Below are 24715 nucleotides of genomic sequence, written 5' to 3'. Positions count from 1 at the left end.
GTTGATGCTTGTGCATGAATCCATGCATCCCAACATATGCTCTTTCCCAATTAATTTTGCCTACATCATCAACACATCTGCTGATTGCTAGACCTGACTGTGAACGGTAGGTGGACTCATCAGCATCAGATCGACTATAATTCATTTTGATTTATTGCCCACTGCATGTAGAATATGTCTAGTGGACTTTAAGATGGACATGTTCTATTCCGATTCAATGTATGCATGAGATTAACCTGGACTAGAGAAGTCCTTTTGGATCGATCTCAATGAGACAAAATTTCTAACATGGTCTCCTAAGATTGATATACGTAGCATGCTTGAAGTGGTAACTCTACAAGAGAATCATCAGAATTCATTAAGCCACACAAAAAATTCAATGATAATTGAATTGATTTCTTGCAAGAAAAGTTCGACATGAATTCTATTTGGATACGCACGGTACACTTTTTCGATTAAATGATCAACGAGTATACGAATCCACACATTTATCTTCTTCCTTCGTGACAAGTATGTAAGGATAGAGATGGTTTGGAAGCTTTAGGGTTGCCCTCATCAGTGCACGAGAGCTAGCCCTACGATCGTCTGGTTTCCTATATCGTTTTCTGCATGCCTTCATCCGGTTGTTCAATGTCACTTCGAAGAATAGATTCTTCTTCATGTTGTCACTGCCCTTTCTTCTCATCTGTCATACTTAGAGCAAGGCGTCAAAGAACACTGCTGGGGCGTGGAAAGTGTAGATCACATCTGGTCCCTGCAGTAGGGCCATGAAATAAACTGCAGCCAGTAGGGGCAAGTGACCAGATACCAACATGATAGGTCTTATCCATTATTATCATAACGTGCACGAGGATATAGATAAAACGAGAAAAATGCTGCCATTAATTCTTCGTACCGATCAATTATCAATTATCACTGTAGCTTACTAACGTATCAGTTGGAGGGAGAGGAAAAGTTAAAACCAAAATTAAAAAAGAGAGATCAATAAATAAATAAATATCTCAGGAAAAGTTAATAATTTTTTATTCTAACAAATTGAGGTGTCAAGTTCCACCTAAAGGAAGTTTGTCCGATTCCAAAGATGTCGAATATGTAAAACTGAATCGAGAGCGATCCCGATCAATGCTCATATGATATTTAAGTTTCATTAAAATTTTGATATTTTGAACGAGTTCTTCTATAAAATTTATAATGGACTCTATGGAGTGTCATCACTTTCAATATCCTCAATTGTTATAGGGCATGACTATGCGTTACTCGAGTCAATTTAGGATTGTAATATTGTGCAATGCGAGATTTAGGATGCACATTAATTCATCTAACTCAGTTGAGTTGTCGATGTGTCAGCCACGTGTTACCTATGTGGTGCTAAGGTGTCAGCTAGGTTGTCGATGCCATATCACCATTCAAATACAATTCCTTTTATACACCCTCTTGTATAAATTTTAAAGAATTTATATTTTTCTCTCCATCATTTTTAAGAAACTATATATACAAAGCACCTTCTCTTTATACGTAGAAAGAAATACAGAAGTACCCAAAATATTCATCATATATATTTTTTTCTCACATAAAAACTAGAGATACATATGATATTTTTAGAATAACCAAATCCTAATTTTTAGGTTTTTTTTTTTCCAAAAGAACCAAAAATTAATTTATGAAAATTATATAATTTTTCTAGTGCTAAAATATTATGCTAAGTCAAAATTTTATGTTTTTGAAACGGTGCAAAAAAAATCATATGAATATTTCAATCTTGACAAATTTATAGCTATCTTAACTTTTTATAAAAAAATATTCACAATATTTTGCAAGTTCTACAATATTATATTAATTTAAAATTCTATATTATATATATAATAATAAATAAATAATAATAATAAGAAAATTCGTCTTCTTGATTAAAATCGAAGAAGAAGAAGAACTAAACAGAAGCGAAAATTCTTTTTTGACTCGAGTAAATCCAGGTTAGGGTACGTTCAGAATCTAACTAGTTGAGAGGCAAGCATAGTCAAAAAAGTTCGCCGTGAAGAAGACTAAACTTCTCCTCAAAATATCTTGTTCTTTCTGCCCTACCCTATAGCTTGTTTGGTGTAGCCTCCAACTCGTGAGACCGACCGAGAAAGTGATGGGTGTCTGGAATCCAATGCCTCTTCCAGTCTTTCATCGCATTCTGGCCATTGATGGAGTTCACATACTGTAACTCGACGCAGAAACGAGAGAGAGAGAGAGTCCCACATCCAGAGGTTGACCTCTCCACGCCGTTCCACAAAAAGTCAAAGCTAGGCGGCTCGAAATCATAAAGAAACAAAAGGTTGGAAGCTTTGCATTATTTGGCTTTATTATTCAAGTGAAAAGTCCAATCTGTATGAGATGGCCAATTGAGGACTCCTCTGCATCACAATGCAAGGAAATACCAAAATTATACGTGTATATCTGATATCTCGAAGGTGTCACGCATGGCGATGTCTAATATTAACCGTTGTTCTCGGCTTCTCTGGGAGGGCCTGCCACCATGGAATGGGCTATTGGGCCTGTGAGCCCATGGGCTGAGGTCAGATGCTATTATTCATCCAAAAAATATACGGATTAATTAATTACTGATGATATTATTAAAGAAATAAAATAAATGAAAAATTATGTTTGATATTATTATTTTCGTACAATATTTTTTAAGAGTATTAATTACAAGGATATGTAAATCTTTTAGTAACCTAAGAAAAAGGAACATGTTTTCTTTTTTTGTGGAAAAAACTCTTGCTTTTTTATCGGATTGTAATATCTCAATTATTAATTGAAAACCTAATTGTGAATATGAAAATTATGGGGATTAAATTGTAAAAAAGATCGAAGAAGAAGAAGAAGAAGAAGAAAAGGAAAGAGAGAAGAGGGAGGCATCGGTTGTGAGAATCGAAGAAGAATAGAGGTGAAAAGAAAGAAAGAAAGAAAGAAAGGGAAAAGAAGGAAAAGGCAAAAAAAAGGAGAACAGAGAAGGAAAGAAGAAAGAAAGAGGCAATCGGAGAAGAAGAAAAGAGAAAAAGGAAGAAAAGAAGAGGGAGGAGAGGAAGGAAGGAGAAGAGGAGGAAAGGCCTCGGATGTGTGGGGAAATGAAAGAAAAAGGAGAAAAAGAAATGGAAGAAAACAAATGAAAAAAGAGAGGAAATTATTGATTATTTGATTAGATATCAAATGAATTTAGATCAAATTCATGAAAATTATATGAGATATGATTTTGATTTTTTTATAATCAGATTTATGTTTTGGATTATAGATTGATGATTAATTAGATATTTATATCGTGATAGAAGTAAGAAGGAGAAAAATGATTATGTGAAATGAATAAGGAAAGAAAATATTAAAATATGTTATATTTGTAATCAAGGTAAGTAATTGATTGACTCCGTCTAATCTAAATATTAATATAGATGTTCGAAATTGATAAATATATATGATTTTATAAATTTTATTATTTAAAAATATCAGAAAATAATTTAAATATTTATATTTAAAAAAATATAGTTTGATCTATTATTTATTATTTTATTAATATTTTTAAGTTATCTTATCAAAATGTATATTAAAATATTTATATAATATTATATTTAAAAATAAAAAAAAATAATTATTGTTTGTTTTAAATTATATATGATTGCATCATATTTTGAAATGATATGCAAAAGAAAGATATGTTAAAATTCATAGTTTTATAAGAAAGTTATGATATATTATTTTGAATAATATTACAGTTGTATGATTAGTAGTCGTATTGGAGTGTATCAACGAGGATTATATATTAAAACATATTTTAGAAACTATTTTTTTTGAGGTCTTGACATAGGATGTTTTACATATTATATGATCGTAACTATTAACCTATATTTATTATTAAAAATATTAGTTATATTTATTTATGATAAGTTAATGGTAGTCTTTGTATTTTAATATTTATGTTATGATATGTTACATTAGCTATATTTGTGATTTGATTAGTAAAATATATTTTATTTTAAAATATATCCATGCATATTTCAAAAGTATGTTTTGAATACATAAAAATTTTATTTATTTAAAAAACATTTATGATAAATTTCGTTAGTATGTGAGTCACGGTACTTATTGAGATATGATTTGCTTATATGATTATCTCTAAATTTTTTAGAGTGGAAGTACGATGAAATCAGTATTTAATTGAATTATAGATTTATTATATTGAGACCATATTGTCCATTGAGATTTCTTTGTATATATATGTTACCCTATTAGGGTGGAATGTTATAAATTCACAAGGAGTTAGTTGAATCTATTGATTATCCTACGAGTAAATTGATTATGAATTGAATTATATTATTAATATCTTGTGGGTTGATTAATTATGAATTAATGTATACAATAATTATTATATGAAAGTTATTTTGTTCGATCTTGTATTCTTATAAGAAAATTAATATGATTATAATATTATATTATCCATGGCTTTCCGCTAGGTTAAGAGCGATACCCCCATGTTCATTTTTACTTGATGGCAAAAATCAATTGGTAAATTGTCAGATCTAATCTATATATTAAGAAAAATATACAGGATTAACTACGTAAGACATAAAGCAAATGTTATACTGGAGTCAAGATCGATATTTCGTTGGGAGTTCGAGAGTTCGATAGTTCGTCGGAAGTTTGGACGTTCATCGGAAGTTTTGTCAGAATTAACCGAGAAGTCCAAGAGATTGCCAAAGAAGCTCATCGGAACTCACCAAGAAGATCATTTTATTTTTATTCGGACGAAGATTTTATTAAAATGAATTGATCAAGTATGTGATTAAAAAAGATTATTAGTTTAGATAACAAATTATCATAAATTTTTTTAAAAAAATATAAAAATTAGTTTTATGATTATAAGATAATTAGTATTTATATATATATTTGATAATTTTATGATAATTAATTATAAAAATTAATTTTTTTTAATAACATATATAATCAAATCATTTCAGTAAAAATTGGAGGGTACTCTCATCCAAATAAAAAAAAAACCCGAAAACCAATATAGAGGATACCATTCGATAAAAGCTCGATAATAATTTTTTATTAAAATATCAAAAAAGAAAATGTTGAATACAACATGTGGTGCACTGATTGCCACTACCATATGTGGCCAGTTGTGTGCATACATATTCCTTTCTCTACAAAGGAACATAAAATTCATTACTTTCACATCAATGGACAATTCCCAAATATCTTTAGTAAATTAAAGAAAGTGAAACAATTCTAGCAACTAAGGATGGGTGAAACAATATGTTCAGAAGACATATTCCAGCCATCACCGATCAACAATCGATTGGACACTCAGCACTTCATTCACATTAAAAACAATAAGATAGGCCAATGGGATAGAGAAGCATTATCAATCGAAAGATCATTCTCTATAAATTTTCTAAGCCCCAGTTTAACGCTATCCATCATGCTGTTAATATGTCTACAAGTTTTACAAGGATTGTTGAATCTAAAGTTATACCATGGTTAAAATCACCACCATATTTAGTGATTAATATTTGAACTCAAGGTATCTTCTCCTCCTTGAACAATGGAAGGGTTAGCTCTTTTAGCATTAATAGAGGAGTTGGTGATATATAAGTCTCTAATTTTAAGACCCCCACTTCCTTGGGACTAGAAACCTTATCTCAACTTATCAGATAAGATTTGCTATTATGATTGCAAAATAATTCTCCTTTATTATAGCCATTAAGGATTTTATAAGGCTTTTTGTGACACTAAGATTGCACTCTACACTTTCCATAGGGGTAGTCTTCTACCATCTAGTTGGGGAAAGCCCTCCTTCTTTTGATTATAAAAAAAAAAGAAAAATCAACTCTGGTAGGTTAGAAGAGTATATGGGCCACTACATTCTATAACATTATTTATAAACTATTATCTAAGATGATTGCTAATCTCCTTCCTAATATCATTAGTATAGACTTTAATGGAGTTTGTCTAATCTCTTTTTTAGTTATTTGATTAATGAATCCACTTTTAATTAGTTTGGGTGCTGTAGATATTAGACAAGATGGTCCAACAAATATTTCAACTTGCTTAAAGATTTAAAAGATTATAATAAAATTTATCATTTTAACTTATGTGTAAAAACTATTATATTTTTTTATTAGGGCCAATGAAAAGTTGTGTATTAGTGTGGTTAAAATTCTTGACCTCTTCTCCCATATCACTACTCTTAACATCAACAACATTAAATCTAATATTTTCTTTCCTCCTAATTGTGACCTTACTACTATCATAGAAAGAGTGGTCAATGAAATATCTAGGTACTTATTTAGTTTCTAATACATTTCTTATGAGATCATTATCGCAAATATCCTAATTGTGACCTCACTCGTAAAATTTAAGTTAGTTCAAAATCCTCTATCGCAAATCAAAAATATAGATCATTATTATTATTAATGTTATTCCTACACATGCCCTTCTGAATTTTATTATATTGAAACAAAGTTATCAAACAAATTAGTAGTGTTGCCAGATAATTTTTTAGGAAATTGTACATATTAAAATTAAATTTAGAGTAATAAAAAATGCTAAAGAGAGAATCTAATTAATGTCATTGACTGACTCTAAATGTATATATATCAAACAATGTTTTATGTGAACATTTAAAACAATGTTATATATATACGCGAGGAAGCTGTCAAACTCACTTTCTTTGAGCTTTTTGACTGAAGGATTTATAGGACAACATCCCAAAGTAGTCCACCCAAAGAGGAGCCTGCTCCGAGTGCCTTAGCATTGTTCAACTCCAAGTAGTCTACTTAAATCTTTTGACTCTCCACCAATACACTCAAGAGCATCATTCCTCTCTTCAACCAAAAGCTTCAATCCCGTTGACCAAACCATTCAGAGTCTTCCTTCACTCAACACCCATCCACCATGGTAACCTTCACACCATCGATTCCTTCACCCATAAACCGTAGTCCTCAGCCAAGAAGTTGACGCCTGCCCACTTGGTCTTCATCTGAACCCCATTCTTGTCACCCCTCGCCACCAAACTTGGGTGGGAAGTGACACACTTTCAAGAGAAGAGAGAGAGAGAGAGAGAGAGAGAGAGAGAGAAGGAAGACATTGGTGCTGTGGCTTTTAGAAAGAGGGAGAGGTATATACAACTCTACTGCCTTCAAATGATTGACAAATGAAGGGTCAACATGGATTAGATAAACCCCTCCTAAGATTGCCGGTAATTAAGTAAACAAGCTTCCCGTTTTGTGCTTTAGCTTTTGATCCAACTTGGAGACTCTCGCGTGCTTATTGCTCAAATCATCCTTTGTCTCATCCGCCTCCTCCAAAAGAAGCGGCCCCATCTTGCCCACCATCGCTGCACCTCACTGACCTCTCAACCTTTGACTAAACGACAAAAGGCCACCACTAAGTGAGATAATGGCTTCACTAATCTTTTTGGTTATTTCAGTGTTCACGAAAGAGGTTGAGTTTTCTGCAATTGTCGCAGCCATGGCATTGCTATCACTACCTTCATTATTGTGCCCTTACGTGCATGGAGGCCCATCTCATCTCCCTCACCATAGTGACATGGCGTCGTTCAAAAGTTATGCATCAATAATACCGATTAATATGATCTGTAGATATATATGAGCACCTGACAATGACATCGAGTTGAGTTGGGAATAATGCCGTCCGAGTCTCAGTATTCTTTTCTTCCTCGTGCAATGCCTTTTGTGTTTACCTAATTAAAGTTATGCCGATCTTATTCTAAACTAATTTGATTATGAGAGATATCCCTGCATGCATGCCTTTTACTTTTGAGAATTTTTATAGCACACATACGTATTTTGTTCATCCTGCGTGTAGGTATCATAGAGAAAAGAACCTCGCGAGTGCATTCCGAAAGGGAATTCTGGTGGAAATAGATGTCATATGGATTGAGGGTTAGGGTGGGGAACCACCATGAACACGATTGCACCACCTTAAGCAATCATACAAGATTAAAATTAGCATATAGATAAGCTAGAAAAATGCGGCCTTGCTAAACAAATGTGATTTCCTGTTTTTCCCATTACGGCCATGCATGGGGCATTATTGTGACATAATGTCATGTTGAACATATGTTAGCTCCTTCTTTAGAAGACCGACTAGGCTCGACGATTTGATCGCCATGTTTGTGAGAGGTTTAAGAAGAAAGATGGATGAAGCATGCGTGTTTCTCTCCAAGTTGACATAAATCAGCTAATGTGACGCTTATGTGCCTCCCATTCATGGCGATATTAGTAAGCAAAGCATGGAGTACTGCACTAATCTTCCACTAAACCTTCATCTCATAGCTTTAGGGTACTTGAATGACTACATGCTAGAACAAGAACTATACGTACTCTTGTTTCTCTTGAGGCTATGCTTTCTTGCCAAGGAGATTGGGACTGAAATGCTTCACTATAGTTAAGGATGGTCATATCGGCTGCTACGTAGAGCTACTGAGAAATATGTATCGGTCCTTTTTCTCTTCGAGTTCTCTCAGCTCTCTCTCTCTCTCTCTTTTAAGGAAACCATTTGCATCATCACGACCCAAAGAATCAAGTCCTGGAGACCGATCTCTGGTCCAAAAATGACCAATTAGCTACATTGTTCCTCTCCCTTCCTAAACACATGAGACAATTAATCTTAGTCCGCCCAACGTCGAATGAAGAATTTCCATCCTCAAGAACACTAATTCTGCACTCTTTTGTTTCAATTTCTTTTGTACATCAAAGGATCCTTTTTTTATCTTTACCACTTCATCTCTATTCTATTCACACTCATCTCTCTTTGCGTACATATCCTGCAGGAATTATTGGAAAAAAGCAACAAGGAGACCATCAATTGCATCCTTTGAATTCTAAAACTCCACCAACGCCACCAGCACCGAGCTTGTCCTTGCTGCTTTTGCCTTTATTTTGTACGCTTTAATGTTCATATGCCTCCTCAGTATCAGCAGCTGGTAACTCGAACACTCGGAGCTTAGGCAACTGAAACATTCATGTACATGTCTCATGCCATCATGCATATATGTACATACACATATACGGTCGAGAGTCATTGTGGATCAGATACAGAACATCAAGAAAGAGGGAGTCAGAATTGTTTGACGAGAGAATATTCTCTCTTTTTGCCCAAGCATCATCTTTCACTTGCGTAGGCTATAAGAACTTGTCTAGGAGGACCACGAGAATGTGGTTATCAGAACTAGAGCTGAGGAAATCGATCTTTCGCTGTCAACAGTGAAAAGGTTACAAGTACTTGGGAAGATTGTAGCCATAATTGTAATACGACCAACAGGTGATTAGTCCAAATAGGAACTCCTCGAGTCCATAGCATTTCCAAATTCTTCTCTCCGGTCAGACAACCATAAGCACCGGCTTTTGTTTCTTCTCCACCGTCTCCATTGGACTCCAATCATGGCTATAAAGAAAGGATAAATAGCTGCAATTTAGGCTGCGTGAAGAAATGCCTTCTCTTTCTCTTTGCCTGCAAGCAGAGAAGCCCTTACACCGCCCTCCTTCATTGGCCCCTTCTCCGCCATAATAATTGCACGCAACCTCAGTGGAAAGAACACAAGGATAGGCATACTTGTTTGCCCCCCAATAGATCTTCCCTTTTCACTCGCCATTCGAATGCATACGTCAGTGTCCACGGGCTGATGTCACGCCAACGGCTGGCTATGTTCTCCTTTATATCCCCTCCTCTTCCCGGCCACTTAAGCCAAACAAGCCTCCACATGCACGCGTGCCATGGCGGAAGAAGCCTTCGAGACCTCGGTTGCTAGCTCCTCCTCTGTGTCAGCCAACAGCTGGTGGGAGATCCCCGCCAACTCCGTCTCCACTCGGAGCAGCGTCAGCCAATGGCCAAGGCCGAGCCTCCGCTCCGCTTCGTCGTGTGACGAGGACAACATCTCCGTCTGCAACACCACTTCCTTCACCGACGTGTCCCCCCACTCGGGCCTCAGCATGAATTCCTCCTCCGTCGGCCTCTCAGGCGAGCCAGTGGAGAACCACCATTTGTGGAACCAGGTTCTATTGTAAGTGTTTATGGCTAGTAGCCGTCTCCATGATTGAGCTTAGTGGGCTAGAATCTGCCTACTAATAGAAAGAAAATATAGTAGGGGAAGATATAGATATTAGTTGGTGCGTGTGGTGCAGAAAGATTAAGATTCTTGTCTCAAGAGCGGATCCTATTCTTTAAGACGCACTTTAAATTGATCCCCTATTCCTTTTTCATCATTTAAATCAACGTTTCCTTCCACCTTCCTTTAACGCACATCAAATCAGTTGCTTAGTTTATTCGCAGATCTAAAAAGTTCGATCATTCATGCACTCTATGGATCCCTCGTTGTTGTTCTTTGATAGGTAACAGAAGCAATTGTGTTTCAGGATGAGTAACTGAGAGCTAAACTTGGAAATTGGATGTTTCAGAAATGTCGGGAGCGGCGGAGACATGCGCGGCAACCACGACGACGACGACGGCGAGAACCTGCTTGAAGTGATGACCTCCAAAGGCTTCACGCCGGACGAGATGTTTGAACCTGCTTGTGACTACCTCAAGAAATTGGACGGCAGCTGGGAATTCGCGAACCCACTGTCGCTGAACAGCCTCAAGAAGCAATTGGGCAACTACACCGGAAGCACAATGGTCCAGGTTGCAGGAGTGACCAAGGACATATCGGAAATGGTTAGCAACCGGTCTATTGCGCCTCCGAACCGGCAGCTCGATCGCCATGTTGCGCCATCAGCCTGCGGTTTCCCTATCACCCCACCGATGGCTCAGTATTCCACATCAAATGTCGCTCATGCCAAGCATGAGATTCTTCATTCCCCATCGTATCCCGACGGTGATATGGCAAGGGGAAGAAGTACAGGTCATATGTCATATTACGATCGCATTATCAAAGCAGAGAGCCACCACCAAGACATGGGAGCTGCTGCAACTTCTTTCCTACGCAATGGCGTTGGCTACCACCAGGTTTCGGCCGTGGGACTCGACAACAAGTTCTGTGCAGCAGGGACGAGTGAGCTTCCTTGGACAAGCACGAGAAGTTTGTCGGACCTCATCTCCTTTAGTGGCTGTCTAAACAAGCTACCGGTGGATCTACTACGACCCTCAAGGCCTTATTTGAAGGGCTCGGATTCATCTGATACCAGGAAGCATGGACATGATAGTTCCTCTGTAAGCTACACTAAAACTTCTTTTCCTGACTGACATATAGAAATGAGCCCAAACATTATTCCTTTTATTGTCTTGTAGACTAGAGGGAATGGGATGGTCTCTGGAGCAAGTGAAGGTAAGAAGAAACGATCCGAGGAGAGTTCAGAGACTGTGTCGAAGAAGTCCAAGCATGAGAACTCAGCCGTTTCATCTCTCAAGGTAAAGCGATGGAACGAAAACTTGGTGCATCTTAAAGTTTGTTTGATGGAGTGATTAGGACAGCAAATCAGCTGAAAGCAAGTAATGCATGGAATATTCTAAATCCAAAGAACAGATCTAACGCAGAATATATTGTTCTTGGGAACCAGTTGCAGGCACCGAAGGTCAGGTTGGCAGATAAAATCACTGCACTGCAACAACTTGTGTCACCTTTCGGGAAGGTAAAATTCACATGTATGAACATATTTATGCAGACACTCACACCATACCACATGAATTCATCCTCTGCCCATTCTTCCATGGCAGACTGACACAGCATCAGTGCTACTCGAGACGATTAAATGCATCGAAGTTCTTCAAGAGCAAGTACAGGTAAGCTTCCACGAAGTACATAATCACTGCAAATGATGATTGTGTTCTGTAATGGCCAGAATTTAATGTTCTTAAACGACTGTTGCCCAACTCTTAGAATCATCAGCACCATAGTGGGTTAATTCAGCATGTTTTACGCATAAATCTTATGGGGTCTCTTGATGTGTTCATGCAGTTGCTGAGTGACCCATTTATGAAGTCAAGTGCTAGCAAGGTATTCGCATCACTTAAATCTTACGGCAGAATTAAGAAAAATTTAACAGTGGCATGATTCTTATTGATTCATCTCAGGATCACAGTTCTTGGGGAGAGATGGAGAGGAAGGAGAAAGCAGAGGCGAAGCTTGACTTGAGGAGCAAAGGACTCTGCTTGGTTCCTATTTCTTGCATTCCTCAAGTCCATCGAGAAACTTGCGGACCGGACTACTGGATGCCAACGTTTCGAGCCTGTCTCTACAGATGACCACTAAATCTTCTCTGCTTCTGATGCATCATCATTTCTTGCACCGCCTAAACCCTGCTTTCAGAGAGCTATATATAGAAGAAAATATTTGCCTGTTGAGCACTAACTGTGTTGATAAGATATTGTCAAGTTCAAAGTGATGCACATTAGATTGTCTGCCATCTGCAATCTGGATTGTAAATTTGGGCTTTTTCCTGATGCAAATATAGCTCACATTTATGTGACTCAAAATAAATCAAAAGGAAGATTTTCTCGGCTCATATATGTTTACATTGCTACAACTTATTTGAAAACCACACAAAGAAACCTAACCAGAGAGAGAGAGAGATCACAGTGAGTGGACAATTCCACCTGTTTTTGTCAGGAAGTACTTATACAATTTGAAAAAGGCCATGCGACTGATCAGCGAGAATTGATTGATAACATTGTGTTTTGTTATTATTTTACGCAGTGTAGAACACATCATTCAGTTCCTGACAAAGCAGAAACTGCGGCATTACTCCCTTCAAAATCTGCTGCGAGTACTCCCATCACCTGGAAACTGATGCTGAAGGCCCCTTCGTAGTGCATGAAGCTTTTCCTGCAAACGAGGAGAAGTGCCAAGCACACCGGTTTCTGAAATAGAACTTCCGGGCCAATTCCCTCTAATAATTGTGGCCCTTCTGCTCCTCTGAACTTGAGGAAGGGAACACAGTTCGTGAAGGTGATTCCTGGAAGAGAAAATATTCTTAAATTTGCTACTACATGTCGTTCTTAAGTATCTCCTTGTCTTCTTCCATGAGCTCATCTTCTTATTTCTTTTCATGAAAATTGAAGTCAGCATATCAACTTTCCTGTATTCTCTTCGTAACAACGAAAGGTACGTATCGTAATATTGTTAGATCTAATTTTATTTGATTTTAATTCTGAAATAAATTTTTTTTCGTATTACAGATAACATGATTACAAATTTTATACTGACAATTGCTTCAAGTTAATACAGAGAACATGAGAACCAGCATTTAAGTGAAGTATTTGTATGAAACCACACAACGCCAGCACTCGACTTGGGTATTTCATCAAGTCCTACACAAATTGGAGGATCAAGATCTTATTCCTACTCAAAATTAAAGTCGAAACTTATGTTGATTGTTTGATGTGGATTTTGGACGTTGTCGTAAGGATATATCGATGATGATCGGATTCTTGCAACAAGCCGAGCCATGGCTTCCCGTCGGCGCATGGTTGTATCCATGCATCCATTTGGTCGGCGGCGTGTGGTGGTGCCATGAAGCCAAGGTCACGGTCAAGGAACCTTGCTTGGGGAAAATGGAGAGAAGGATGTTGGAAGAAATAAACAAAAAAAAGGAAGAAGAAGAGGAACCCGTGAGAGGAAGAGACGAAGAAACGTAAGAAGAAAAAGTATGTGAACAGTAAAAGCAGAGTAGAGATAAAGAAGAGGAAAGAAAAAAAGGAGGAGGCCTGAGAGGAAAGAAAAAGGAAGAAGACAGAAAGAGGAAATTAATAGGGATCGGTAGAGAAAGAGAAAGAGAAAGAGAGAAGGAAGTTAGAGAAAACAAAGGGTCTATGGTGACGGAAGTGGAACAGTAAAGAGAAAGGGAAGAGAAAGAATATATTTATATACAAAAAGATTGATCATCTTGGCAAGCCAAGCCAAGGCTTGCGTTGGTGGTCAAGAGGAGATGAGATTATGATGTTGCAACCTTGCAGCGTAGGTGGCGTGCGGGAAAGTGCCAACCATGGCATGAGGAAGATGGGGTCAGCAGATTGAGCCAAAAACACAAAAACAAGGTTGCTGTCACTCAGCCACAGATTGAGGGCGACGAAGGGAAGGAGAAATAAAAGAAAAAAAGAAAAGTGAAAGAGGAAGAAGAACAAGAAAGAGTGATTATAAATAAATAAATAAATAAATAAAGACCAGAGTCGAAATATAATGGAAAAAATAAATTAAAATATGCATCCATGATATATTAGATTTTATATGTGATTTTAATTTATATTTCTTATATGCTTTGGAAAAAGATAAACAATTTTTTGTATCATGATGTCAGTCTTAATAGTGGAAGATTAAGTATTCCAATGATTCTGTCTCACTTATTTTCGAAATAATGATACATGTGTTAGCCACTTTTGTGGTTTTGATTGATTTATGAAATATTTTATTATTCAAAAGGCATTGAATGATGATGATGATGATGATGATGATGATGATGATGATGATGATGATGATGATGACCGATGCCATAATCTATCTTAAAAAAAAAATACATCCATCAGTTTGGAACCCATTTCTCGTCGCTCCTTATGGCCGTTCAAATAATAATCGCTTTCAACACTTGACGCTTTGATTATGGAAGAGAGTTGCTCTGTCATTCGCAGGAACCCTTCCACGTATGATTAGTTTGCCAGCTGACGTGGTGGCAGTTAAAAGTTGGGTTCTATGCACAAGATATAACCCGCAACAGCGGAGAGCGACAGCATACCACTATGCGGATCCGCTGCATACCTTGATGTATAACACTCCCTGTGGCAGCACGATGATTGCTGAACATCATTGGGTCCCTGCTTTTTATGCCCACATGGCGTGTCGACGGGGTCCACCCTTTCTGCGATGGAGAGCGTCTTCTAGTTGAAAAGAAGATGAATCCTGTCGGATAGAGACAGTCGACTGACGATCTGCTTACCTGGCTGGAGTTAATACGTCACACGCGAAGGAGGCGACAGGTAATTAGTCAAACGCCGAAGCAACCGACGCCCTCCTTCTCTGTCCTCTCGCAGGTTCGTCTTCCATTCTCCATCCAAGTCTATCAGAGTCGGCAGAGACTTTCCTCGACTCAATCGGAATCTTCGTTATCCTGGAACGGAAACCATGGCGACGATCGGTAGCAATAGCATCAACGCCAAGCTCGTGAGTCGACTCTCCTATTTCCCCTTAATCTATATCGTTTTCTCCGATCGAAAACCCGGATCTATTTCCAACCCTAGGTCTTGTTGGGCGACATGGGCGCCGGGAAGTCCAGCCTCGTTCTTCGTTTCGTCAAGGGCCAGTTCCTCGAATTCCAGGTCCTCGTTGCTCCGAATTTGCCCTTTTTGCTTTTATTGTTTCCTCTTCTTCGAAGTTGATTTGGTTTTTTGAACGATTCGGGGTTGAAAGTTAGGCCGTTGTTATTGGACCGATTTCAGGAGTCCACGATCGGAGCGGCCTTTTTCTCGCAGACACTGGCGGTGAGTGACGCCACAGTGAAGCTTGAGATTTGGGACACGGCCGGGCAGGAGAGGTACCACAGCCTGGCGCCGATGTATTACAGAGGAGCAGCTGCTGCGATTATTGTGTATGATATCTCCAGAATGGTGTGTGCCGTCTTAATCCCAGTTTCATCCAGTGGCAAACTTTTATCTCATTGTGTCAGGGGACTTGGATGGTTAAAAATCTTATTTCATCCTTTACTTTCTGTTTCCTTCCTGGTTTTCTTGACTTCAATTTCTCTCTTTTGAGTTTAGGAATCATTTGAGAAGGCTAAGAAATGGGTGCAAGAGCTACAAAAACAAGGTCATTTAGAGCTCGAACAGGTTGAGCTTTGCTAGTTGATTGACTGATGATGTTCATGCTAATGTGGATACTGTACTGTAGGTTCTCCCAATCTGGTGACTGCTCTTGCGGGAAATAAATGTGACTTGGATGATAAAAGAGAGGTCCCAACTGAGGCAAGTTTGTTGCCGAGCTTAACAATTTCTTATTAAGTTGCATATGTGGACCTTATTGCGAGGATCCCTCCCTTCTTTGAATGTTGCTTGGCGGCTATTGACAGACCATTTATGATTTATATGTTGCATTGTTTGCTGAAACTATAATTTTATGTTTAAAGGAGTTGTGATTAAACAGTGTGCTTACTTCATTGCCTGATAAATAGACCTTTTGCACTTAGGTTTTTAAAGAAATCTGTGCCACCAAAGTTATAGCAGTTCTTTTTTCTACTCTCAAGCTTCACTTAGTTTACTTGTCAATTTTCTTTAACTTCTGTATCATTCTTATGGTGATTTTCAGATTGTTAAGATTAACAGGGTTGCTTGTTTTCGGTGAATAGAAAGAGATTGAATTCAAAGCTGTCATTTTATTTTAATTTTAACTGGGATCAAAATAGAGTACTTATTGGACTTGTATGTTATAACCAGAACAAGCTGTGATATATATACCAACTATTTGAGATTAGCTAGATTGACAGGTTTCCCTCATTTGTTGACCAATAGAAACTACCCCTAATTGTTTAAAAATGCAAACATTTGTTGTTTGTTGTTTTCTAGAAAAGATGTTTTATGTTAGCACTTTAGCCAGAACTGCAAGACGTGTCACATGTCCAAAGGTGCATTGCCCCAACCCAACCATCCCTGACCCTATGGTTATGGACCATGCCATCCAATTAGAATAGAGCAGATCTTCCATAAAAATTCTAGACATCCATCTCAGCATTGTGATTAAAAGAGCCCAGCCCGCTTTTAATCAAGAAGCCAGTGTGATTTGTTGATTATGCACAGTAGCACATGTGGGAAAAAAAAAAAAAACTGAATCAATTCGTTGGCAACATTAGTGAGGCTGCATCTTAATTTAGATTTAGTTTAGATTATGTGTAGCAGACGCAGGAGCTAAGATTTCAGATTCATTGCGTCTCCTAATAGTTTTCTTCCTGTCTTTCATTCACTTGCACCAAAAGTCCTCTATGTGAAGTAGAAAATGATAATATTAAGGGATTTTGCAAGTGTTCTGAACTTTGAGGTGGATGCTACCACCTGCTGTTCCAACTAAAGGCCTTTTCCAGAAAACTTCACTAGATGTAACATTGCAAACTTTAAGAGATTATAACATGCATACACTTAACTGATTCCATCAGTATAATATATGGAATAAGCAAACCATTGTGACATGCCACCCGCCTTTTCCTGTGAAATGGGCAGTATTATTATTAGCATGCTCTTCAGTAGCTGAAGTTTCCTACTATTCATATCTGTTGATTAGATTCTGGTATTCAACCATTTGCAGAGATAACATCCTCTTAATTGATGCTTTCTTATCTTACATGAACTTTAATTTGTACGTGACTGTCCATTCTTTAATTTTTTCATGGGCTTGTAGTTTGGTGATGAATGTTTTTCTTTTAAAATATATATTTTTGCAAAATAAATGCAAAACAGTCTTTTAGTCTTTTTATCGCAGGAAGCACGGACATATGCCGAAGAGAATGGACTTTTATTCATGGAAACCTCTGCTAAAACTGCCATAAATGTGAATGACATATTCTATGAAATAGGTATGATCCTTTATATTTGTTCATGTTTACTCGTAGAAAGACAAGCTTAGTAGCTCTAATTTATGATGGAGTAGTTGCCATGTTCTGAGGTGGGAATACAAATCTGATGCTTATATATGATATGTTCTCATATTCAAATTTCATTTACATAATAAATATCCTTGCATTTAGATCATTGCTTAATCTGATAAGATATTGATTCCTATTCTGGAACTGCATTTTCTTAACTATATAGCCTACAGTTGTTCTGAAGTGTGTAACGGTTGCACACATCAGATTAATGCAGGATGGCCTGCTTCTATAAATTTTCTATATGATTGTGTTCTGCATATATGATGATTAATATCAATGATTGTTTCATATTTCATTCAATATAATGACTTGATCATTTTCACCTTTCCTGACTTATTTGTTGGTAAAGTTTCTGATAAAGCAAGACCATTGAATTTTCAACAAAAAAGTTATAGTCTCCAGTGCTTGAAGTCTTATAAGCAAAATCAGTTTGATGTCAGGGCTAGTAGCTATAAATCCTTTGCTAAAATATCTTGAAATAATGTTCCTGATGAACATGACATAAAGAACTGCCCACTGAATTCTGGTCAGATGAAAGATCTGCCATCAGATTGAGTTTTTACTTTTTTTCCCGGTTGATAATATCTTTATGACCTATTTTATCTTGTGTTTTCACCGATGATGGTAGCACCTTTCTTTTGTAGCATTTTCTTGAAACTCACATGTTGTTTGGCAGTGAGACCGTCTTAGCAAATTACTATGGTCATGTACCTTCTTTTATATGGTCATTATCGATTAGATAGGTTGGTGATACAGTTGTCTGGTCTGTATTCAGTTTAAGAATGCTTTTGAAGTTTCCAACTCCCTGTAGTAAAAATAAGATGGTGACTTTTTTATGCAACAGCAAGAAGATTACCACGGGCTCAACCTGCTCAGCAGCCAGCAGGGATGGTTCTTGCAGATAGGCCAACTCAAAGATCACAGACATCAGCCTGCTGCTCTTAGGTGAGTGGATAAGTTTATATGATTTTGTTATTGTGATTTAAGCCGTGGTCTCCCTTACAAAGGCGAGGAAAAGCTGACAGTTTTGGATAGGTCTGCTACATTATTCAGTGATCTTTCAAAAACAATACTCTAGAGTAACTACAACCCGAAAAAATAAAATGCATTTTGCTATATGTTTCATAGTCCAAATGCCCAAATATAACACCAGTGGCATTTTATCAGGTTCAACTGCTGTCTGTGATTAGAATATGAAAAGGTGCTAGTTTCAACCACATGAATTCACGGTCAATTGATTGTAATCACAATTGCAGGATCAAGTCCAACAGAGGAAACTAATCGAAGAGAATTCGGTCTCTGAAGGTGCAACGAGAGATGGAAGTTGTGAACCAGTGGAGATAGATAAAAGGTGCAAGTGCTCTGTTTCATCTTCTCCCCTCCTATTCGACCTCCTGTTACTGGACCCTGTAAATTTGCCTTGTGTTCTTTCCATCAAACTCATGTTAAACATGATACTTGGTGTAATTAGAATTCTATGAAGAATATTAATAAATCTGTACTGGAACCTATTGCCTTCTCGTATCCACATGCGGATCAACAATCCACCACTCATTACATGATCAATGATCCATATGGTATCAGGTTGAATAGAGTAGAGCGAAACTATATTTTTCTCTGTAGTTGGCCCTTATAGTATTAGGATTTTTGGATTTCTAAGTCATATTTGGATTCTCACAAAGTTTGGACTTCAACAAAATCCATTGAGCCGATCCAATGTCACATCCCCGCACCACAAGATCCTATGATGAGTTGCTTGGAACCCTCAACAATCAATTTTGCCACCGAACTACTCTAATCCTCCATGTTAGGCACGAGGCTTGTCTGGTATGCAGTCGACTCCTCCTCCATCTTCTTTCTTTGACCCTATTCCCTTGGCCCAAGTCACCTCCCTCGCCACCAACTTGTCTAGCACCTCACTATGATCCTTCCCTTTCAAGAGGTCTGTCCAATTCCTTTGCACCAAGAAGCTGCTACAAGCCTAGAGGAGTCTTTCCCTGAGGATATCCTCTTGCCCCTTGGAGGCGAAGGTAAGGCCACATTTTAAAATGAGGAGAATGTTATTATTGTCATCGTGGTTGCCATTTGTTCAAAGAGGTAGTGGAGATGCGGAGAGAGAGGAAATAGTGCGAATGATCAAGTTTGACGATGACCTCATCACGAGCGAGGAGCTAATAGACGAGACGGGCTATCAACGACGTAGATGAGAATGGTGTTGTCGCCCTAGTGAAGGTGTATGAGGAAGAAATTTTAAACGCTAAGCTCAAGGCTACCGTGATAATTAATGAGGTGAAGGATGGCGTTGGGGATGCGAAGAAGGAGGCTCTTCTTAATAAGAGACGACAGGATGAATTTTTGACTTACGTATCATCCTCATATAGAGTTTTAATTTGGGTAAAACTCAATGCAGGCACAGTCATTTTCTTCCTAACTTTGGCATCAATTTCACACATGATGTGTAAAGTTAAAGAAATAAATGGTGTAATTAAAAATAAAATAAATTATAATAATTTTAAAACAGTGAAGATCCAAATGTAAGTTTTAAAAATCTAAAAATGGATACTATAAGGGACGGAAAAATATATAATTAACTTGGGAAATCAGGACCATTAAAGAAATATCTTATGTATCTCTTATCTCGGAGGTAAGTAGATACTAATGCAATTGGAAGACAACAAGGATGTGTAGTCAATTATTTCAACCTTTGTGAGATCCGTTGAAACGACACTTTTCACGTGGGTTTCTCGTGTTCACGACGCACTTAAGCGAATTGGGCAGCTCAGTGTTTGGTGGGTAAAAGAATGGCCACTCATGCTTTGTCGGTAACCTGAAAGGGCAGCCCTGAGAACAACGGGGACGTTATCACTGACAAAAGAAAGAAAGAAGACAACATGAAACTGCTGACTTGTATCAGAGGAATGCTTTGGTAAGCAGCTTTTTTGGTGAGAAGAAGCATCTCTAAATGCTTTGATGACGAGGCAAGCACCGATTTCAAAGTGCTGTCTTTATAGGCAAAATCGTATTGTTTATTAGATTTCCGATTCTGAAGAATATTCCCTTGCACCTAGAAAAGATTCCAAATATACTAGAATCTTGTCATCAGTGTATTCCAAATATATGATGTTCTCTAGGAACTGAGATGTCTGTTTTCTTCCGTACAACTTTTCTCATGGGTTGTTTTACACCGGAGAAGTTTCCTTGGGATAACAGTACGAACAGATGAGTTGTGAGTTCATCCTTTACCATTTCTTTCTGACGACAGATTCTGATGCTTACCAGACCAGCCTCTTGGTCGAGGTTGTGGAAGATGGTGGCTTTGTATCAGCAACAGACGACATCTATTTCAGCTCCTTCGACAAGCTTTGTGCAATGCAACGTCAAGACCCACTTCGAGGGGAAAAGGTGGCGAGTGTAGTTCGATCGACCTGAAAGAAACGTATGGGACGGAGAAAAGACAGCATAAGGTGGCGATAACTATGCCTTCTGTCCGTTGCTTCATGACGCAGCTCTTTCGAGTGCCTTTTAAAAGGCGTCTTGTCAGCAGCAGCAGAAGCATCATCATCATCATCATCATCATCATCATCATCATCATCATCATCCATGGACGAGTTCCAAGAACTGGTAGTCCAGTCCGGTGAGCGTGAACCGGAAGCCCGTTCGGCTCCGAGGTTGGAGCTCACCGTGGAGGAGGCCATCGAAGAGCACGTGGGGTCCCTGGGCTTCGCTCAACTGGTGCACGTCTTCCTCGTCTCCCTCGCATGGATGTTCGACGCACAGAACACACTGATCACCATATTCAGCGACGCCCAACCTGCTTGGAGATGCACACCTCCTTCTTCTTCTTCTTCGTGCTCTTCGTCGAGCTCCTCGGACGGTATGTGCGGCCTCGATCGTTGTGCCTGGGAGTGGGTCGGAGGGAACAAAACCTCCATCATAGCAGAATGGGGCCTCGTGTGCGATCGAAGGTTCAGAGCTGGGATTCCTGCATCCTTCTTCTTCCTCGGTTCACTCTTTGGTATGCCTTGTTATCAGATTACTATGGCCAAGCAATGCATAAACGCTAGATCAGGCAGGGGATCAGCTTCCTATGAACGGAGCACATAAGACTCGTTAAGCTTCATCCCTTGTGTTCAATCTATTATTGCTTCAAGAACCATTTTTGAGAGAGAATAACACTGTAGGACTAGTCCTCTATGTTATTTACAGATAAAAGTAACAATGTTATAGCCTTTTATTGTCTATTATAATGGCTTTTGTGTAAAGGGAACAACCTCCTTTATTGATTTTTGTCACTGTTCATCAAGATCGAGCAATAGATCTCTACATCTTTTAGTGACAGCCACTCGTATGAAGATTCAGAATCAGTATAACAATAATGCATGTTAATCCTTGATGTGTATTCGAGGCTTGGAACCATGAAACATGTCCTTCTTGACATGGACTCTTGCTTGTGGCTTTGTAGGATCAGCAGTTCATGGCCGACTCGCTGACTCCTACCTCGGCCGCAAGAAGACGGTCTTCCTTTCGTGCCTCTTGACCTCCATCACTGCCTTCCTCACCTCCCTCGCCCCAAACATCTGGGTGTACGCGCTCCTGCGCTTCTCTAATGGCTTTGCTCGCTCCGGGATCGGTATCTGTTGCCTCGTCCTCGCCACCGAGACCGTGGGAAGGAAGTGGAGGGGTCAAGTCGGCCAGTACGGCTTCTTCTTCTTCACCATCGGCTTCCTATCGCTTCCGCTCATCGCTTACCCGGCGAGGACCTCATGGAGGACCATTTACAAGGTCATCTCCCTTCTACCCCTCGTTTACTCCATCTTAATTATCCCCTTCGTCTCAGAGTCTCCAAGATGGCTCGCGGTCAAAGGAAGAACCGGAGAAGCGCTCGATGTCTTGACCAAGTTTGCCAAACTCAATGGAAATAAGCTACCTGGGAATTTAGCGATCTCCAATCCCATTGACACTAACGCCGGTAGCGCCACCAAACCTGAGAGTTTATGGTCATCAAGATGGGCAACACGAAGGATAGCCACGATCATGGTCACCGGCTTCGCCGTCGGGTTCGTCTACTACGGTTTTCAGCTCAACGTCGAAAATCTCAACTTCAATCTCTACTTCACCGTCGGCGTGAACGCGTTGATGGAGATCCCGGCGGTCTTTATAGGCAGCGTGTTCCTGAGCTTCGCGAACCGCCGCACCCTCTTCTCGTCCTCGGCGTTCGTGGCCGGCGTGTCGTGCATCCTCTGCATTCTGTTCACCAAGAAGCCGACGACGAGAGGAGGCAACTTCGCGCAGCTGAGCGCGGAGTCTGTTGGATTCATGGCCGCCTCGACGGTCTTCGACGTTTTGTACGTCTACTGCGTCGAGCTGTTCCCTACCAACGTGAGAAACTTGGCCGTCTCCAAGCTTCGGCAGTCGCTGATGTTGGGTGCAGCGATAGCACCTCATCTGGTGTCTTTGGGGCGATTGAGCCCATGGATTTCCTTCCTCATATTCGGTGGACTCTCCATTTTCGGTGGGCTAATGACGATTTGGCTTCCGGAGACGAGGAATGCTCCAGTATGCGAGACCTTGGAGCAACAGGAGAAACAGGAGAAGCTGAGCTCTGCACCTATCACAGAGATGGAGTTGTTGGATAGTAGCAACTGAGGGTGTCCAGAGCGATGTTTACGGTCCTGTTGTGATGATGGGGAGAAGGGGAAAACAGAGCTATGAACAAGCAGTCGTCCGCTGGCTGCGTGGATACTCCGCATGAAGATAGATTGATTTTAATAGGACAATCAATAACATAGTTAATCTTCGACAAACTTTCGTGATTCTAATCCTCGAAAGGTAAACCCGGAAACTGCACCGATACCGGGGAAGATCGAACTGTTTCCTGCAAAGGTTGGAAATCAGGATGCCAAGGAATTATATGGATAGCTTCACCACCGATAGTCCAAGGGCCCTCTGTAAGAGCTAGTAAAGCATCCTCCTCGGATGGAAACCGAAAAAGAAAATGATTCATCTCCATATCTATAACAAGAGGAGGAGAAGAGGTTTTCCGAAACTTCACCGTGAAAGCTATAACCAACTCAATAGGTGGCGATCGGCATAAGAACCGACCAACAAAGGTAAATCAGCATGGTTTGCGCCATTCAATAGGTCTCACCTTGTCAAAACACACGAAATCTTCCAAAATCGAGAATCCAAAAGGAAAGAACTAGGAACATGTTGGTCCAGCCGGCTTGGACTAATGGATTTGCGCATTGTGTTCAAATCTAACCATGGCGACACTGAGAAAAGGAACAACAGGGAGAAAAAGTAAAAATTTTTAGGTTTTTGTTAGGTGATGTTAAATTTTTATCAGTTTTGATCCAAATTTTATGTGAAAAATTCTTGCAATAAGATATACAATCTTTAACGGTATTGATATGTAGTTTATTTCTCTAAGGTACATTTATGCTATACTCACTTAGTAAGATTTAAATTTTTTATTTGATGAAATCCATTTATGGTGATGATGATATATTATTGTTGAGTCAAGAAATATATTCTTGATGATATTATGATCATCTGATTATTCCATAGAAGATTTATTGTAAATGTGTTATCATTATCAGTGATAGTGGAAGTTTAAAATGGACTATGGTCCCATGATTTTTTCTGCATTGAATTTTTCATGTAAAAAATTTGGTATCTCACTTTATGATTGATTCATTGTTCTATTATTTATGCTTCTCTGATTAATATTTACACTTGATAACAAGTTGGTATTTTGATGAGGAACCTATTTTGATATATAAAGAAGAAAAAAAATTATTTTACTATAATAGTTTTTCCATTACAAAACAGAAGTCGAACAAGCAGAAGTCATATAACGAGAAAGAACCTTAGCCCAAGTTAGAGAAAGGTTACCTTCCAAGCGAGGAGCAATAACATCAAAATCGTGATCACCAGTAATGATCGAAATCCTTATGGAGAGAGGAATCTAGACCTTTGCATTAATGCTATATGTTGAAGTAGGCGCAAAGATAATCCAAATATATTCGGATAAAATTGATTCATAGGTAGTTTTTAGATAGTTCTCATGTTCTAAATAGTTATAGACATATTTTATCTAA

At 38.7% G+C, this 24715-nt stretch overlaps 3 protein-coding genes across 6 annotated transcripts; all 3 read left to right on the top strand.

Annotated features, from left to right (window-relative positions):
• The first annotated feature begins 9572 nt into the window (after nucleotides 1-9572).
• On the top strand, nucleotides 9573-12486 carry LOC103991573 (transcription factor bHLH110). 3 transcript variants are annotated; one of them, XM_009411187.3, is made up of 7 exons: nucleotides 9573-10063; nucleotides 10458-11208; nucleotides 11287-11406; nucleotides 11562-11627; nucleotides 11713-11778; nucleotides 11954-11992; nucleotides 12070-12486. In XM_009411187.3, the coding sequence occupies exons 1-7, from the start codon at nucleotides 9777-9779 to the stop codon at nucleotides 12238-12240; spliced, it is 1500 nt and encodes a 499-aa protein (XP_009409462.2). In that variant the 5' UTR covers nucleotides 9573-9776; the 3' UTR covers nucleotides 12241-12486. The 3 variants fall into 3 exon arrangements, with proteins under 3 accessions (XP_009409462.2, XP_009409380.2, XP_018681642.2); XM_009411105.3 differs by having other exon boundaries at nucleotides 9577-10063; nucleotides 11556-11627; XM_018826097.2 differs by lacking the exon at nucleotides 9573-10063 and adding an exon at nucleotides 10072-10391 and having other exon boundaries at nucleotides 11556-11627.
• Nucleotides 12487-14968: 2482 nt separating this feature from the next.
• Nucleotides 14969-19139, top strand: LOC103991478 (ras-related protein Rab5). 2 transcript variants are annotated; one of them, XM_009410996.3, is made up of 8 exons: nucleotides 14969-15148; nucleotides 15226-15303; nucleotides 15424-15591; nucleotides 15742-15790; nucleotides 15872-15945; nucleotides 17450-17543; nucleotides 18460-18560; nucleotides 18872-19139. In XM_009410996.3, exons 1-7 carry the CDS (start codon nucleotides 15110-15112, stop codon nucleotides 18558-18560), a joined length of 603 nt encoding a protein of 200 aa, XP_009409271.1. In that variant the 5' UTR covers nucleotides 14969-15109; the 3' UTR covers nucleotides 18872-19139. The 2 variants fall into 2 exon arrangements, with proteins under 2 accessions (XP_009409271.1, XP_064960812.1); XM_065104740.1 differs by having other exon boundaries at nucleotides 18783-19139.
• A 1839-nt stretch (nucleotides 19140-20978) lies between these two features.
• Nucleotides 20979-23944, top strand: LOC103991396 (organic cation/carnitine transporter 1). The gene is made up of 2 exons (XM_009410877.3): nucleotides 20979-21630; nucleotides 22078-23944. Exons 1-2 carry the CDS (start codon nucleotides 21216-21218, stop codon nucleotides 23259-23261), a joined length of 1599 nt encoding a protein of 532 aa, XP_009409152.2. The 5' UTR covers nucleotides 20979-21215; the 3' UTR covers nucleotides 23262-23944.
• Nucleotides 23945-24715: the final 771 nt, after the last annotated feature.

Source organism: Musa acuminata, chromosome BXJ2-4 (genome assembly GCF_036884655.1).
Source record: "Musa acuminata AAA Group cultivar baxijiao chromosome BXJ2-4, Cavendish_Baxijiao_AAA, whole genome shotgun sequence".
Classification (NCBI taxonomy): Eukaryota; Viridiplantae; Streptophyta; class Magnoliopsida; order Zingiberales; family Musaceae; genus Musa; species Musa acuminata.
This window is presented reverse-complemented; position numbering and strand designations above follow the sequence as displayed.